Source organism: Paramisgurnus dabryanus, chromosome 3 (assembly GCF_030506205.2).
Source record: "Paramisgurnus dabryanus chromosome 3, PD_genome_1.1, whole genome shotgun sequence".
Classification (NCBI taxonomy): Eukaryota; Metazoa; Chordata; class Actinopteri; order Cypriniformes; family Cobitidae; genus Paramisgurnus; species Paramisgurnus dabryanus.
Genome location: NC_133339.1, coordinates 26,665,236 through 26,683,585, shown reverse-complemented (window position 1 = coordinate 26,683,585; position 18,350 = coordinate 26,665,236). Strand labels below are relative to the sequence as shown.

Genomic DNA, 18,350 nt, shown 5'->3' with positions numbered 1-18,350 from the left:
CATGTTCTCATTCTGTTTACGTCACATTCTGACTCTACCATCTGAAAGTCTCAACAGAAATCGAGACTCATCAGACCAGGCAACATTTTTCCAGTCTTCAACTGTTTATTTTGGTGAGCTTGTGCAAATTGTAGCCTCTTTTTCCAATTTGTAGTGGAGATGAGTGGTACCCGGTGGGGTCTTCTGCTGTTGTAGCCCATTCGCCACAAGTTTGTGCGTGTTGTGGCTTCACAAATGCTTTGCTGCATACCTCGGTTGTAACGAGTGGTTATTTCAGTCAAAGTTGGTCTTCTATCAGCTTGAATCAGTCGGCCCATTCTCCTCTGACCTCTAGCATCAACAAGGCATTTTTCGCCCACAGGACTGCTGCATACTGGATGTTTTTCCCTTTTCACACCATTCTTTGTAAACCCTAGAAATGGTTGTGCGTGAAAATCCCAGTAACTGAGCAGATTGTGAAATACTTAGACCGGCCCGTCTGGCACGAACAACCATGCAACCCATTCTGACATTCAGTTCAGGAGATTGTCTTGACCAGGACCACACCCCTAAATACATTGCAGTAACTGCTATGTGATTGGTTGATTAGATAATTGCATTAATAAGAAATTGAACAGGTGTTCCTAACAAACCTTTTAGGTCAGTGTATATACAGCATTAGTACCACTCTTGCTGGGTTTCATGATTTCATGAGGTTGCTGCTTTTGTAGATAGCAGTCTGTTTAGGTGGCAAGTAGCAGCTCAATATGTTTTAAAACAGAGCTAAGAGATTGTCTTTCAGAATATAACAGCAATCATTTCATTACCTGTGTAAACCCATAAAGATGTGTGCATGGCGATTGCAACCTTTTATTACACACAGCAACTATTCCTTTGCCTAAATATACAGCCAAGCTTTTACCATCTTGTTCCTTTACAATTTTTACGACCAGTTATGAACTTAGGATACTGTCCAGGATACTGTACTTTAATTTCAAAACGTTATGTATGGGCGTATTGCTGAGATTCTTTCGAAGTGAACATTGGCGTGGGGAATGACTAATTTTGTTCACTATTGGTGCCAAACCTGTGTACTGTATTACTTACTTGTGCATGTCTGCATATTAGTCTGGCTAGTTCCTATATTCGGTTCTGCCCGTTGCTTAGGCAACCACCAACATCTTACTTACAGTGCCTATTGCACATATGAACATCACATATAAGATCTGTAGTCTCTGTGCAATTCATAGGCCAGTTGTGTTACTATGGTGGGTGGATGATGTCTTACCCTTCCGATGTTTCAGAGTATGCTGAGTGATGTTTGAACTATATTAACCATTGCTATCTTGTTGATCACTGCGTTTACATTTTAGTTGCAGTTATGTACAAATTGACAGAATTTAATCCTGACTGGTCTTACATGTCTTTCAGTAAACAGAAGGGTTAAAATATGGAGCCTTTCTAAGCCATCCAGGACTGCCATTGGTGCCCCATAAAAATATAATTGCATGACACCTGTTTAGACCAGTCTCTCCATTTTAGAGATGAATGGACTTCAGACAGCTTTCATGTCCCAGTGACTGGTTTCCCGCCAAATTATTTTCTTGTAACAGCTTTTAAAGCAGGAAAATTGCCATGTGTGGTCTGACCTGCTGTTGTGTTTCACATTGGCTCTGCCTGTCACCCAGTTTCTCGTCTCTGGTCCTCTGGCAATATGATTGAACAGTTGGTTAAGTCTCTTGAACACAGATCTGAAGTATAAGGATGTTGTGTTCTGAACTGCAATGCACTTGTTGATGCAAAAGCAAAGAAGCCAAAGCATTGTTAACAAGGCTATGAAGGGGGCTCTGCTGTAACTACAAAACACCAGAAGGGTCAAAGTGTTAGTGTTACAAAATCAAGAAATGCACAGTATTGCAAACTAGTTTTTGTGCCATGTTAATGAGTTTTTTGTTATGTTAATTTTATTAGATCCATTGTTAGAACAAATCTAACCCAGACTGTGAAAACTAAAACACAGTGTTTTTGTAATTTTTTAAAACATCATTAAATATTGACTGAATAAGGTAATTTCAACCAAACCAAGATTGAAATCAATGTTTAGGAAGCCATGACTGTGACTACACGATACTCCCAACCTCCTAACAAGATTATGAGACTTTAGCCTGGATTTCATAGGTGACAAATAGGTACCGCTCTCTTGCACCATTGTTTGAGCCAATGTATCTATGTATGACCTTTAAAAAACAACAACTGGGCAAAAAGAGGTAAGAGATGCGAAAATGACAACATTTTAATTTTTGAATGAATTTGTTCTCTAACATTGAAAGAAATTGCACCTCCCATTTAGGGTCAGACAGATGGCACAGATGGCGCAAGCCGTCCTAAAAAAGATTTATTCATACACCGTACTCTTATTTTCTCTGACCGGTGACCCCATCCCTCACTTAATTGTTCATTCAGGATTTAAATCTTTTTGTGTCCTGGTGCATGAAGATACTTACCTCCCCCTATTTCTTTTCTGCCCCTATTGGCCACTGCCCTCTGTTGCCCTCCGATGGTATGCCGCTGCTTCATTCAATTAATGTGTTTCAGTCTCACTGATATTTTGATTTCCTTTCTTTCTTTATTCTTTCTTATTCTCTCTCTCTCTCTCTCTCTCTCTCTCTCTCTCTCTCTCTCTCTCTCTCTCTCTCTCTCTCTCTCTCTCTCTCTCTCTCTCGCTTCTCTGTGTCTGTTTCTCAGTGACTATATAATCAAGGAGAAAACGGTCCTCCTGCAAAAAAAAGACAATGAGGGGTTTGGCTTTGTGCTAAGAGGAGCCAAAGGTAAGACATAATTTTGAAGCTTTTACAATTGTAATCAGAACATTTTAATCTAACACACAAAACGACTCCCATCAAATTTTCTCGGATGTCTTTCTCAGTTTTCCTCATGTATTCCCATGATTTTCCATGTGTTATGTGCACTGATTGTACACATGTCCCGCCTTTGTAGCTCAGACCCCTATAGAAGAGTTTACTCCCACCCCAGCCTTTCCAGCACTGCAGTACCTTGAGTCTGTCGACGAGGGTGGCGTGGCTTGGAGAGCTGGTCTACGAATGGGAGACTTCCTTATTGAGGTGGCTGCAAAACTGCATCATGGACCTCGTAGTCCGTTCTTCCTTCTGTATAATCCTCATTACTCAACGTCTTTCTCACTTTTCTTCATGTTTGTTCTGTTTTTCACTCAATTCCTTTGTTCTTCCTTTTACACGTCTCTCTTCTCTTTTTCAGGTGAATGGTCAAAATGTGGTTAAGGTAGGACACAGGCAAGTGGTCAATATGATCAGACAAGGCGGTAACAGCCTCATGGTCAAGGTTGTCATGGTTACCCGGAATCCTGATATGGAGGAAGGGATCAGAAAGAAAAGTAAGACATACAAACTATATACAAATACACATTCTTCTCCTACGTTAACATGTTTAATAGTTTGTCTGGTTGAGTCTGTGGGGTGCGAAAATTATTGGGGAATTTCCCAGACAGGGTTTAGATTAATCCAGGACTAGGTCTTAGTTATATTAGGACATTATAGATTTAACAAGCATACCTTACAAAAAAACATTACTGCTGTGCATCTTGTGACAAAACAATGGCACTGATATACAGTATGTTAAGAAATGTCAGGGCAGGATGTTTTTAAGGCAGTTCGAATATGCATTTTAGTTTGCGACTAGGATAAGCCTTGTCTGGGAAACCGCCCATGTACTTCCAAGTTTGCATGCCCAAAATTTGGTGAATAATCATTATATTTTAAGAGCTTTGTTTTGCTTGGATGGAGTCCAAAGACAAAAATTGTACCTGCCCTGTTAAATGACAGCATTAAGGCCAGGCATGTGCCAAACAGAACCTGTAATATTAACTAATTGATGTAGTTCCTAATATGGCTTTTGCCTACTCACCTGTATATTTTTTAGCAAATCATGTATCACTGGTTGAATGTCAGCTATCCAATCAGCCTGATCACGAATAAGTTATGTGCAATAATAATAATGATAAAGGTAATGATAACAGCAGTGGTTTTGTTGCTTTCTCTCCACAGTCCCACAGCAGAGCAAGAGACTGAGTACACCGGCTATCGCATTGCGCTCCAAATCTATGACATCAGAACTGGAAGAGATGGGTAAGACATGAGGATGAGGAGGATAGAAAATACTAGTGGACAGTTCCAGACGTTTGAGAGAAGGCAGTCACAATATGAGAAAGAAGGTCAGAGAGGAGCCAAAAGGGGAGGGATTTAAGAAGAGAGTGAACTGTCACATTAATGCATTGACAGGAAATAGAACCTCATAATAACAATTATGGAGAGAAGTGTTTAAACTGGATATCGCGGACATAGACAGAGTCAGAGACATGGACATAAAATGAGTTAGAGAGTAAGCGAGAGAGAGCATAAATGTAAATAAGTCTCAATGCATTTCACTGTTCTTTCAGAAGTTCCACAACTAAGTTGTCACTACCAGCACCCCCACTACAGGTAACCCCTCAAAAACTGTCCAAACCTCCAACCTTAAACCCCCCTGCCCTTCACCTTACCCCTCAGTCCTCCACCTGCACCCCTCTTAGCTTTAACCCTCAACCCAAATCTAAACCACCTTCCTAATGGTCACACACCTCTGGCTATTAGAAAAAAAACAGGTTAGTGAGTGCTGTGTGTGTTGCTGTAGTAACGCTACAGGAGGTGGGCATTGCTGGAAAGACACAGGATGAGCTGGCTCATGGTGCAACCATCACGTACAATCATTTAGTTTACCAGGCAGTCAGTGTTATACAATAAAGAAGAAATCAGACTGGATCATTTAAACAACCCACCACCAAAAACACTGTTTGTTCTGTATTTAATTAGATACACCTTACCCTGTCGACCTTTAAAACACCCCTACCTCACCTGTAGTCCACCGAGGCATGTTCCACCCTTCCCTTTCGCTTTAGCCCAAATTATGTTTTCGGCGTTCACAGTCCTCTTTGGCATTGTAACCACTGTATGTAAGAGTTTTTTTATTTTTTTAAAGGGAAACGACACCGTTTTTCAATATTTTACTATGTTCTTACCTCAACCTAGACAAATTAATACATACATATATATTTTTTAATGCTTGCACTTAATCTTTGTACAGCACATCGTGAATGTGTTAGCATTTAGCCTATCCCCATTCATTCCTTAGGATCCAAACAGCGATGAATTTAGAAGCCACCAAACACTTCAATGTTTTTTGTATTTAACCTCTCGACGCGCACTAGCTCGCGGACGGAAGGACGTCAGTTTTTTTTAATGCTGCTAACAATATATAAATAGCCTACTGTGTACAAACAACAATAATAATAACACTACTATACATCGTTTAAAAGGTCTAAGGGTTTAGCGTCAGTGTATGGTGTCCGTTTTGAGATAAAATTGCTCTAGTATCATAAATATAGTATTTTATTACAGAAGTCCAGATAACAACATGCATAATATAAACTGACTCCTTACCTTTGTGCTGGTATAAGGAACGCGAATCGAATCCAGTCTGTTTCAGATGTGTGAATAACCCATAAAAACTCTCCAACAAAGTACATCCAATGACCAGTTTTGTCCACAAATGCGTATAATCCGTGAAATATGGATATATTTTCCATTGTTTACATCAGATTTCAGATGCACGTCTTGTAATAGATTATAATATACAATCTGAGGACTATTTACATCGTAACACTTGTATATGAGAGCACACTCGCGTTCAAAACCAGCGCTCGAACTTGATTGTACAAGTAGGCGGGAGTATAATACATAATATCCAAACAGCGCTGTCTAATATCGTGACGTCATCTGACTCGCGCGTTCCTCCAATGACTTCATGAAAAAATATTGATAGACAGAACGTGTAGCCAATTAGAACACGAATTCAACGATCTTTGTGTGAAGCTTTATTTCCTGGTGTGGATACGGCATTTTATACGCTTATATAAGGATAAACAATAAAAAGAACGAACGTGTATGCATGTAAACAAAAGACTTTTATTTTGTGGCTGACTGGCACTTAGAAAAGGCACTAGTCTTACAAAAACTCTTGCAAGAACCTCATTTTTGGGTCTATTGACTTCAAACGTGAAATATAACTTCTTTAGACTTGTGGCTTTGGCCTCATTGCATTTATAGGTTTCACACATATATTTATCATTAAGATTTTTAGTGTTAAAAAAGATGTTATGCAAAAAAAATTTTATTACAATGTACTTCAGCCTCTCTAACTTTTTTTTTTTAATCTTAAAATAATTTTGAAACATGGAAAACGAAGCTCAAAGTGTCTTCTATCTAATGATACCACAGTTATGCTTATACTATAAATGGTTTAGTAAAAACAGCCCTTTTAGTGAAAGTAGGTATTTTCATGGTTTCAGGCCAGAATGGGGGTGCTTTTCAAGAGGTTAAAGACTGTTACGTGAGTAGTTACACGAGTAAGTATGGTGGCACGTGCCGATTTTTTAAGCTATATTGTAAGGCGGAAGAGCACTTGGACCTTGGTGTGCAGTAACATAATCACTCCCCCTCTCAGTGAGTTTGAGCGAGAGGGGGGAGTTCACAGGAGTGATGATGTTACTGCGCCAGAGGTCGAAGTGCTGCAAACTAAGTGCTCTTCTGCCATACAATATAGTTATCATTTTTATCCGCTAAAAAATCTTTTTATTTTGTGCCACCATACTTACTCGTGTAACTACTCATGTAACAGTCTTTAAATAGGAAAAACATGGAAGCGTTTGGTGGCTTCTAAATTCATCGCTGTTTGGATCCTAAGGAATGAATGGGGCTAGGCTAAATGCTAACACATTCATGACACACTGTGCAAAGATTAAGTGCACGCATTGATAAAAGATAGGTATGTATTAATTTGGTATGTATTAATTTGTCTAAGCTGAGGTAGGAACATAGTAAAATATTGAAAAACAATGGCGTGTTCCTTTAAAGCTCAATGCCAAATTCTTATGAATCTGTAGTTAATGTAGGGTTGTTATTATTAGCAACGTTTTGTTCTCAAGGTGCCAGGCTATTACAATGAGCACTTATAAGGAAGTAATAGAAATTTGTCTGGCAAGTTTGCACAGTTTGTGTTTTTAATTCTTTTTAAGTTTTACTTGCATTAAATAGGACATTTTTTCAGTTTTCTTGCACACTATTTTTTATTGTGGAATCAGTGTTTGTATATGTACCTGCCTCTAAATTTCACAAACAATGAATTGGTTATTTTTCAAGTCAATCAGTATGTCTCATCATCTCTATGTAGGCGGTTCTTGGCTAAAATATATGCTACTATGTAGGGTATAATATTATTGCATGTACACTGTTATAAAATATTCAGAAGTTTAATGTTTTAACCTCATCAGACTGCTGTTGACGTGTTAACCCTAAGTATGCCTCGCTTGTCCGCTTTCACACTGTCCGTGTGTGGCCCTATGCACAGACATTAGAGTATATTTGCATGCTCAACTGTGCATGAGACACAGTGGAATGCAGAAAAGTAGAAGTACATTTGAGCCTTTTCTGCTGCATCTTCTCAGTGTGCCGAATTAGTCTCAGGTGTTAAATATGTGCAAGTGTAGTCATCTACCATACGCCAATTCAAATGCAGTTATTTGATGTAGGGGAAGAACTCTCACCTTCTTCAGATCCATTCACCTCTTCACCTGGTTCTGAGTCCCACCTCACAGACAAGATCACTCATAATTAGCTCTCTGTACTGAGACCTTTTTAAACCAGACAGCAAAGCTTAAATGAAAAATTAACAGGGAGAGAGGCTCCTAAATGGTTTTAACAGGCAGATCGACTTAGATAAAGATAAAGTCATGGATATCTAGAATTTATTTAGGTTTATATACACTTAGAATTATTACAAATATACATACACACTCTCCCTACACACTCGTTCACTATGAACCCTTCCTACACGCTTGTGGGGTGCTTTATAGTAATTGAACCCTAACTAACCTGTTTTTATAACCTCCCTAATCTTTTTGTCTGTCCTGGCATGCCTTACACAGTGGACAGAGGTAAGAAGCAGCACTTACAGTAACTTTAAATTAATATTTTACTAAGGTTGTGCAAAGGATTGGGAGTTGATGGAAAGTGATTACAGCATTAACCTGTGCAGTATTACTGCAGACCTAACCTTACGTTACAACTTTCTATTTGCTTGAGCGCAGCCTCTGCCCCATGGAAAAAAAAATCAGGTAAAGCTTTTTTGTTTCATCCTGTCTGTCTTGTTACGGGTTTGAAAATATTTATTATATGATGATCGTTGTCTATGTGTTACAGAGTTCGAGTCTTCACAAGCTACGGAGAAGAAAAGGACAGTTTATCAGATGGCTTTGAGTAAGCGGGTTAATGGTTTTAATAAGGTTAATAGACAAGCACTGTGATACTTTAGCAGGGGTTGGCAACTTTAGGCAGACGTGCCAACTTTGACTGGCATAGAGGTTGATGTACATGAAATAAACTTTTTATAGAGGGGAAATTTTTATTTTATTAGATAAGATTTATTTATAGAAACTTTGCTACATTTTATAAGAAGATGCTAAAAATGTAACATATTTTCACTTTGTCAGCCAGCTGAATGGAAACAGGCTATTAAGTAACAATATAAGAGAAATTAACCAGTAGGTAAATAAATGAAACAAAGTAAATGTCAAAAAACAACTATATATATATATATATAAAATGTGGCACAGTGATTAAACAAATATTTCAAAATGGCACTTCATGCCAAAATGATTGCTTACACTTGGAAGATAGGTTATATCACTGTAAAAAGTAAATTATTTTTCCCTTTCTTGTGTCAGATAAACTGGATGAGATTTTAGCAGCAGCACAGCAGACCATCAGTACTAATGAGGCTCCTGGTCCCCGGGTTCAGGGGGTAAAACGAGAACGGGGAAGAGGGTTTTATAATGAGGTGTGTTTGTGGCCCCTATATATTTTACTGTAATTTTGTTTAACTTGTACATAGAAAATGGTACATAACGTTTTAAGAAAATCATCTGCAGTGTAATCCCTCAAATATTTCTTTCTCTCTGATAGCCAAGTTTTGACCAGTCAGGAATGGGGATGACATCATCTGGGGCAGGGCTAGGCTACGACCGTGGTCAATTTGTGTCTGGCCATGCCCCACCGCACGGTATGCTGCGACAGAAGTCCATCGGTGAGGCTGTCTGTTAGTTTGTCTGACTGTCTGCCCACCTGTCTGTCTGTTTAACCATACTGCTGTACGTCTATGGTAAATGTATTTAGAGCACTCAAAAGAGTGCAGCTGTGAATGTGCTGTAATGCTTATCATTCATGTATTAATGCTTTATGCTCTAGAACAGTGACTGTGTCTTACAGTTTGCAGCAACTGTCTAAAGAAAACTTTTTAGGGGGTTGAATGGATTATAGCGATAAAAATATAGTAATGGCAACATGTAATTTAAATTTTTTGGGTTCTAGTAATTAATCATTATAAATAGTTTTTGTTTGTTTTGCATGCCATGTTAGTAGTTAGTTTAACTGTTGCTTGTATGACTTTCTATGTCATTACGTAAAGCTCATTTGTGTAATGTATTTGTCCTTCTATAATACACTGTTACTAGAATTTGTCTACACTGACACATAAATGGCTTTCCAAAAGTGGAGTGATAAATGGCTTGTACCTGTTTATGCTGGAAGAAGACCAGTCACGGTAATAAACAGACAAGCTGACGGACAGACAGACAGACATACTACAAGATGGACTCGGCTCATTTTTGTGCCTTGTTTTGTTTGCCTTCTGCTTATTTTAGATTATGTTTTTATTTTCCTTTGCAGGATTTTTTTTGTTTGTTTCAGCTGTTGTAAAATGTTTTCTGAAATATATATTTCTTTCATCTTTTTATTCAACATTTTTGAACAGTTTTTCCTTTTGTATTTGTTCTCCCTTGCTCAATTTGTCTTGTAGTGACAATGTACTTCTTGCATTTCTCTAATGGTTTTCTTGCTTTGCAGGGGTTCCTGAGGAGGAAAAGCAGTCACTTCATCCTCCAGCCATGAAGTTTGCACGTAGTCTTTCAGTGCCCGGCCCAGATGACATCCCTCCACCACCTACTACGGCCCCCCCTGAGCCCCCATTCTCCTCGGCTCCCCCTCTTGGCTTTAGGGGCAAGACAACCCAGCAACCTTCTGTTTCTGTTTCCCAATCCACTTCCTCTTCTGCACATTATCAGCTCTACTCACAGTCAGTGCACGTCACCCATGGAGCCAGGGATAGGTCACCGGGGCCACCAACTGGATCTGGAACAGGAGACCACGCTCTTCCTTATTCCCATGCTCAAGCCCACTCATCTGTGCCAAGCAGAACTGCCTCCAGGAAGGTAATTGGCTACACAGGGGATGGAGGAACTGCAGGGACGAAGGCTGCAGCACTGAGAAGGGGCTACAGCAATGCAGTGCCACCCACTAGTGTTGCTACAGTGATTCCCCAGCAGCAGCAGACTACTCAAAGCCAACCTCCCAGGATAGACCGCAGTGCAATAGGTGCAGGGGGTGTATCAAAAGCAGGTGGCCGACGAGGGAAAGGGCCCTTGGTAAAACAGTCAAAGGTGGAGGATCTGCGGCAGGGCCAGGGCACACTGGAAGGAAAGGGGTCAGTGGAGAAGAGCTCTATTCCAATTCCCACCATTATTGTTAAGGCCCCATCTACCAGCAGTAGTGGTCGTAGTAGCCAAGGCAGCAGTGTGGAAGCTGAACCTCCTCTCCCAGGAGAGAATGAAAGTTCTAAACCCCAACCTGTTGTTCCCCCACCCGCACCTACTGTTCCGCCACCAGCCCCTCCCTCTGTACCCGCTCCTCCACCCCCATCAGTGCCATCACTTCGTACTCAAGAGAGTTTGGACTTTACTAGCCAGTTTGGTGCTGCCATAGTAGGGGCAGCTCGCAGGGATCGAGAGCGGTTCCATGAAGCACGTAGGAAGAGTGCCTCCTTTTTTCTGTCTACTGAGGAAGAGTTGGGTGGAGTAGGAGGAGTTGGAGGACGGACACAGACGTCCCAACAGCAGCTGAACACCCAGCCTTCACCCCGCCTGCGACCATCCAAATCTATAGATGAGGGAATGTTCTCAGGTGATACTTTCATTCACCACACGCGCAGTATGCCTCCTGCCTTTGGTTTGCCTGAGTACTCCTCACCTGCTCCTTCTGGGGACTACCAGCCCAAGTCTGTACCTGCTGACTTCTATGGAGCAGGTGGACGACAACAGCAGCAGCAACCCTCCACCACAACATTTATTCACCCACTAACAGGGAAAGTTCTGGATCCTTCATCCCCACTAGGCTTAGCATTAGCTGCACGGGAACGTGCGTTGAAGGATGATGGACGCATACGTAGGGAGAGGACCACGGAACACCACTTCAGCCGTCAGTTGTCCAGCATTGGGGCCTTCCCCTCATCCACTGCACAACCTACTTCACATCTCTCCTACTCCATGGCCTCGTCTTCCTCTGCCACCTCCACTGCTACCCAATCCGCCAGCTCCTCCTCATACCTTGTTACCTCCTCCTCACTAGCTGCTACCACCACATCTACACGACCTCCGTCACCCAGGATTCTGCGTGGAGCAGGCAGCAACTGGGGTGAGGAAGCAGGGACAGGCGAGCGTGCAGAAAGGGAGACTGCTGGCACCTCAGCTCCCAGAGAAGGTTTGAGGGTTCGGTTCTCTGAAGATAAAACTGTCCACACACACCACTACCAGTCTCAGCACTACCAGCCCACCTACAAAGAACGTGAAAGAGAGCGTCAGAGAGAGAGGTCACGGGAAAGAGAGAGGGAAAGAGAGATGGAAAAAGCTCAGACCCTGTTACAACAGCAGTCAACTCAGCAAACCACCCAGCAACCACGACGTCCCTCATTTTTAAGGATGGAGAGTGAAGCTGGTGCATATATCCTTTCCTTAACACCTCCATCCCCTCCTCCAACAGTGGCACCTACGCGTCCTTCAGCTGGAGGAGGAGGTGAAGGTGGAAGTGGCTCAGGTTTGATGGTTCTTCCTCCTCCAGCTCCCTCAGTGGATGTAGATGATGAGTTTGTGTTTGTTGATCCTCTTCCTCCACCGTTAGAGTTTGCCAATAGTTTTGACCGTGGTATGGGTTACCATGGGGTGATGTCTAACAATCTGTCAGCTCGTCAAAAGCTTCACCCTCCTCCTCCACCACCACCTCCCCCGCCACCTCCTCCCTCTTCAAAAGACTCCTTTATGGCAGGCTACCCCCCTCATACCCCTTTGCCTTCACCCCAGGCAGGGGATTCCACAACTTCCAGTCTTACTTCCTATGACAGTGAGGTTGCCAACCTGACCCAGTCTGCCCCATCTCCCTCACCATCTTCCCCAAATCCTCTTCCACCTCCCTCTCCCTCCACGTTGCAACCCTCTGCACCACCACCTCCTCCCTCTGTATCACCTCCACCCCCACCCACATCCTACCACAGACCGTTTGGCCTGTCCCAACCACAACACCTATATAACAGTACACACTCAACAGGGCGCTCCTCCTCTCCAACACCACCTCCCCATTCTATCCCAGCACCACCTGCCTACCGTGGGCCCCCGGCAACAGTCTCCACTGCTGCAGCCTCTGTCTCCTACAGAGGCACCTCAACTGTGACCGCAAGCTGTTCCTTAGCTGCTTCTACAACTGTTGCTACTAGCACTACCACAGCTGCCATTGTCACCCCGCATACACGCGTGGCAACCGTCTCCACAGTAGCTACGGGAAGTAGCAGGCGGCCCAGCGCAGAGCATCACCCACCGCCCAGTGCAGCTGCAGCCAAGACTGGTGAGTCCCAGGAGACAGTTGTGGATTCTGGCATTGAAGAGCTGGACAGCCGAAGCAGCAGCGACCATCACTTAGACAATATTCTTGCACTCAGTGGGAGTGGGATCAGAGAGAGGTTGGAGAGAGCAGGGATGGGGAGCTTAGGTGGAAGTGGAGAGAGAGGAGGCACAACAGAGACTGACAGAACTAGTGGAGCAGACTTTTTAGAATCTTACATGAGCTATCGTGATGGACAAACATTTGAAATGCACAATGCCAAAGCCGCCAGCACTGCATCCACCTACCCAAAAACACAGAGGTACAGAGAAGGCAGCCGTGCTGGGGATCTTAGATGGCAAACCAGCACGGCACCCCCTGCATACCACCGACGTAGGGAGGAAGAAGAGGAGGAGGAAGAGGAGGCAGAAGAGGGAGAGGAGGAGGATATTAATGCCCGTGATGGCTTTGGGATGAGAGAGGGGCCAGGGATTGCTCGCTCCTCTGTAATGTACTTTGATCGACCCCGCACTCCAGAGATAAAACCTCTGTGGGGTGATGGGTCGGCCGGGGCAGGGCAGTCTTTGGGGGAGGGAGGGGGCCAAACTGGAGGGACATATATGGAGGCACGAAAGCTGCATCCTCCTATGTCCAGTATGAAGGCAAGCATCATCAATGAACTGAGCTCCAAATTACAGCAAAGGAGCAAAGGAACAGAGAGCTGGGGAGCTCAGAGATCACTGAGCAGACATAGGTATTTGTTTGTTAAAAGTATAAATGCATGGCTATGTGTTAATGTCTGCATTGAGGCCTTAAGGCATGTGGCATGAGGATCTCTAAACTGCATGAGCATTGTGTGGTTTGGGATGTCATGAGTCAAACTGAAGTAACATAAAAGCACATTTGAATGAGCTTGGTGAAAGAACTGTTTAGATTTTAGGATTAGCCTAATTTAGAAAGGAAGAGATTATTTAGATTTCTATCTAAATGCACTAAAATTAAGATTTGTTTGGTTAGACACATTATAGATTTCAAACACCAATGATCTCTGTGTTCTGTTTAACTGTGTTTGTGTGTGTTTAAACTGTTCCTCTCTTTTTGTGATTTCTGCTTTTAATCACACTGTCCATGTACATCTTGTCTGTCCCACATCAGACACAGGTAACTGTTGCAGTACAAACCATTGCTGTATGTTCTCTTTTTCAATCTTTTTCCAATGAGAGCAAAACAATAACAATTTTTAAAAATCTATTTTTTTAGTCTGTCTTAACTCTTTTACTTTTTTCTCTGCCATCAAGCTCTTTGTCCCTGTCTTTGTCTCTCTGTTATTTTATTGCATTAATTTATTTTTCATTTTCTCTCTATTCAGGTTTTCAGAGGACTCCACAGGTGCATTGAGTCCTCCCTCTGTCCGCTCTTCCTCCCCATCTCCTGTTCATCTCTCTCAGCCTGCCTTGTCTCCCTCCCCCACCCCTTCTTCCCAGCCGATCTACCCAAACTGGGCTCGATCTCCTTCCCCTCAGCCCCCTGCTGCCTCATCCCAGCTTCCTCCCCGATCCCACTCACCCGTTTCCCCTTCTTCGTATTCGCCATACCCCACCTCACCCAAACACCGACCTGTGTACCGCACAAAAGCTCTTGAGTTCCAGTTCATCCCCAGCCGTGAGTCCCGTAAGGCTGAGTCCCATCATGCTCAACGCAGACGAGCACCCAGCCCACTAATTTCTCCCTCTGACCGTCCCAAGCTTGGACCTCCCCGTCCCTCATCACTTCCCATTCTCCCAACCACTCCCCTCTATAGCAGTCTTTATGATCTCCGTGGTTCTATCACTCCACCCTCACCTGCAAATCCCCTTGGGGACCCCTACTTCTCTCCTTCTCCTCCTCTCTTTGCCCCGTCAGGTGCCCCACCGCCACCAAATTCCTCTCTGGTTGTCTCTCGCTCCCTATCCCCCACCCACTTCCTATCAGGGACTTCATCCCCACCTCTCCACTCCATTCCTCCCCCCACTTGCCTGAGTTACCCACACCTCCCGCCCCCCTCACCAACAAAACCCTTCGCCTCCAAACCACTCCCATACTGGACCAAGTATGACGTAGCCGATTGGCTTGGTTATCTGAACCTGGGTGAACACAGAGAGCGTTTTCTGGACAACGAGATCGATGGCACTCACCTGCCCTCTCTTACCAAGGAGGACTACCTGGACCTGGGTGTGACCAGGGTTGGCCATCGGATGAACATAGAGAGGGCACTCAGGAGAGTGATGGACAGGTGAGAGGAGACAAAAGAGAGACAGGAAAGCGATGGAGAGGGATTAGGGCAAGAAAGGGGTAGTGCATGAGCAAAAAACAGCTATTACCAAACCATTGATAATTTTGGGATTGATAACTTCTGGAAACATCTGGATTGGGATGCTGCATGAGCTGAAAGATGGCTTGGAGACAAAAAAGAAAAGAAAAAGAGGGATGCGGGAGAATGAGTTAAATACTTCCTTGTAAAGATTTTTACACCTTCCCCTTATCATCAGGCTGTCTGCTAGCACTTTCCCCATTTCCGCCCTCTCCCCCCGAGATGAACGGACAGACAGAAGGAGACATGAAGCCAACCGGAGCTGAGAGGACAGGAAGGGTGAGGTGACAACAACTGCTGCCATCAGAGATTATTTACTGAATGAAAAAAAAAACGCAAGAAGAGGGAACTATATCAACCTGCTGGCTCACAGATGAAGATGAGAGAAATGGGAACAAGCAGAAGAGTTGTGGGCCGACTGAACTATGAACACACCTGGGTTTACATGTTATTCAGTCAACTAAAACATCAACACCCACATACATATCCGTACATACAAACAGTTGGAGCTTACATGCACTCATAATCAAAATAGAAATAAATGAATGAAATGAAGTTTGCAAAGTGAAGATGTACTACATAACTGAGCCAAATAATTTTGAGGAAAACAATCTTTAGCTTTTCTGTGGTTCTTTAGAGATAGGGAGAAAGAGAGATATTGAAACCACCTTTGCTGTCTTTCTCTTTTTCTCATATTTTAAACTCTCTATTACTGACTAATATGTACTATTGGTCTCATTTTTAGAACAGGTTTAGTGGAGACCGACACAAAGAGGGCAAATAGTGAAAATCCTCCTGTCTGGCATGACGAAGGAAGTCCTTATAATAGAGGTCAATTTAGGTCAATTTAACAACAGGCACTTATTTGGTAAGACTGAGTGTTTATGCGTGGGTTCCTGTTGTCTGTCTGTCTGTCTGTGTGTATGTGTGCGCGAATGTGTACATGATAATGTGAAAGGTTATCACTAGAGGCATGACCGTGATTTGTTACATGTTTTTACCTCACCAATGGAGGGATTCTATTTTGGCGAAGCCAGATTGGGGCTTGCGCTTATCTTGTACTTCACTAGAACTTTATCTTTTCATGTCTTATAATCGAGTAATATAAATATATATAAATATATCTATACAGACTGGTCACTGTATTACACACCCGTAGCAAAAATAAGTGCCCAGACCAACAAAACACAACCTCTCTCTCACACATGCACGTGCACAGAACATCCTCAGATTACTGATTACAACACACACGTACGACGACACTTGTCGGTGACGATACACTTACATTTTATTTATATAAAAAATAATGGGACACAGTAAAATAGCTATGTATGGACTCAAGATGAAGATACACGCAAAAAAATATTTTAAAGAAGAAAGCTGATACAACATTGTAAAAAGTATATATATATATGCGTACGTATATATACTAAAAGTTTATCAACATTTTTACCACAGACTCTCAAACTAAGTGACTGCAACTTCGACAAACCTATCGACGATGTTGAAGCTCCATTGAAAGAGGAGACATGGAGAAAAGGAAAAGGGAAAACCAAACTGCCTGTATTTCTTTTCCAAGTCACTCTCCCTCTCTCCTTCCAAACAAAACACTCTTTCTATGGAGGCAAGGCAAGATGAACATGCACTCTGACATGGGTGTGTGGGGTATGTGCCCATACCCGTTTTAATACGACAATTGTTCCTATAACAATTTTTAAACTCTAAATGGGATTCTGTTCATTTAACAAAAGACAATGTTATTTATTGCAGTCACTGTTCTCATCGTCCTTGCTGTTATCGCTGTTGACTGAGCTGCGGTGTTTCTTTTGTGAGAGCTGGAGCTGAGTGTTTATGCTTGACATTATGTTTTTGTTTGTGACTAAATGCAATGTGCTCAAATGTTTGGTACCTCTAGGACTTAAATTAGTGAAAGGAAATTCATTTCCTCACCCCTTCCTACATAATCACACACAATTTTGTAACATCACTTTGTATGCAAGGACTATCAATGATATGATAAGTTTATTGTTTGTGGCAGGTCACCCTTTACATTCATATTCCATTTTCACAAACCTACTATTGAATCTTGTAACATCCAGCCCTCGTTTTCCAACATACAGTTTTTCCAACCAATTTAAAGGGCTCCCCATTGCATTGCACTTCCTTTCATAGATAATTCCTTCAATTTTGTCATATTTGCATCTGCGTGCATATCAAGTTCAAGCAGGTGATGCTTACACCATTACGTTTCCATCTTGTTTATTTATGTCCATCACCTAAAATCCCCCATTTTTCACTGCTCATCCTCTCATAAAGAGAGAAAGTATTGTATCATTTATTACACTTGCTTTAATCACCAATTTTGAATCGAAAGTTTGAAGAAATAATGCATTTTTGATGTTTAAGGCTGGTAAGTATAGTGATGTTGATAACAGTAAGGACAATGGATTAATTATAAATCTTATGGTGTGAGACGGAAAAAAATATTTCAAGTTTTAAAGAATCTCTGTCTTCCAAACATTGTTTAACTTGTAATCAAATCATGCTTTCTACACATCCTGATTCTCATCTTTAAATTCATTGAACCTCTTTGCTATAGTAACCGTATTGCCCACTAGGTGGCATCAAAGCTGCATAGTTTTATCAGTGATTGAACGAATGAGCAGAACAGAAGTCTTTTTAATAGTTGGGTCTCCTTGTTCCTCAAACTTTCAAGGCTTAATGCATTTTCCTTACGAGCTTCAAATCGCAGGCAAGAAATGAAAGTGCAGTGTTAAACCACTGCCGAGTCATACAAACTCATGCACATTGACGAATCAGAGCCATTAACCGGTCTGGACAAAATGACAAATAAGGTCACCGACCGTCCAGGGTGTGCAGAAAGCATCAGTTTTATTTTAAATTGAAGAAAATTATGAACAGATAAGAGGTTATTTACAGAATATATGTATATGCGACATCCATATACACATGAAATACTAATGTTTTAAGAAATGAATAAAGGTTATTAGAATTATAATAAAAGATGCAGGAATAACCATGCCGTGATGTGGTTTGTTTGAAAGACAAATATATGATTCATGTGTCACGACACTACAATAAACATTGAAGTTTTAATATTTACCTTTAATAACATTAGGTTTTTTCTCGCAAACAAGCATTAATAAAGCTATATATAAAGTTTCTTATAA

At 42.1% G+C, this 18,350-nt stretch overlaps 1 protein-coding gene across 1 annotated transcript in view; it reads left to right on the top strand.

The window, feature by feature from the left end:
* shank1 (SH3 and multiple ankyrin repeat domains 1) overlaps window positions 1-18,197 on the top strand; it is a 98,222-nt gene extending 80,025 nt beyond the window's left edge. The window contains exons 16-27 of the mRNA XM_065278244.2: window positions 2,725-2,807; window positions 2,977-3,101; window positions 3,256-3,391; window positions 4,062-4,142; window positions 8,036-8,044; window positions 8,198-8,224; window positions 8,310-8,366; window positions 8,834-8,946; window positions 9,072-9,192; window positions 10,011-13,563; window positions 14,179-15,081; window positions 15,338-18,197. Coding sequence (XP_065134316.1) covers window positions 2,725-2,807; window positions 2,977-3,101; window positions 3,256-3,391; window positions 4,062-4,142; window positions 8,036-8,044; window positions 8,198-8,224; window positions 8,310-8,366; window positions 8,834-8,946; window positions 9,072-9,192; window positions 10,011-13,563; window positions 14,179-15,081; window positions 15,338-15,425 — 5,296 coding nt within the window. The 3' untranslated portion in view covers window positions 15,426-18,197. The remainder of the gene's footprint in view (window positions 1-2,724; window positions 2,808-2,976; window positions 3,102-3,255; window positions 3,392-4,061; window positions 4,143-8,035; window positions 8,045-8,197; window positions 8,225-8,309; window positions 8,367-8,833; window positions 8,947-9,071; window positions 9,193-10,010; window positions 13,564-14,178; window positions 15,082-15,337) is intronic.
* The last annotated feature ends 153 nt before the right edge of the window (window positions 18,198-18,350 follow it).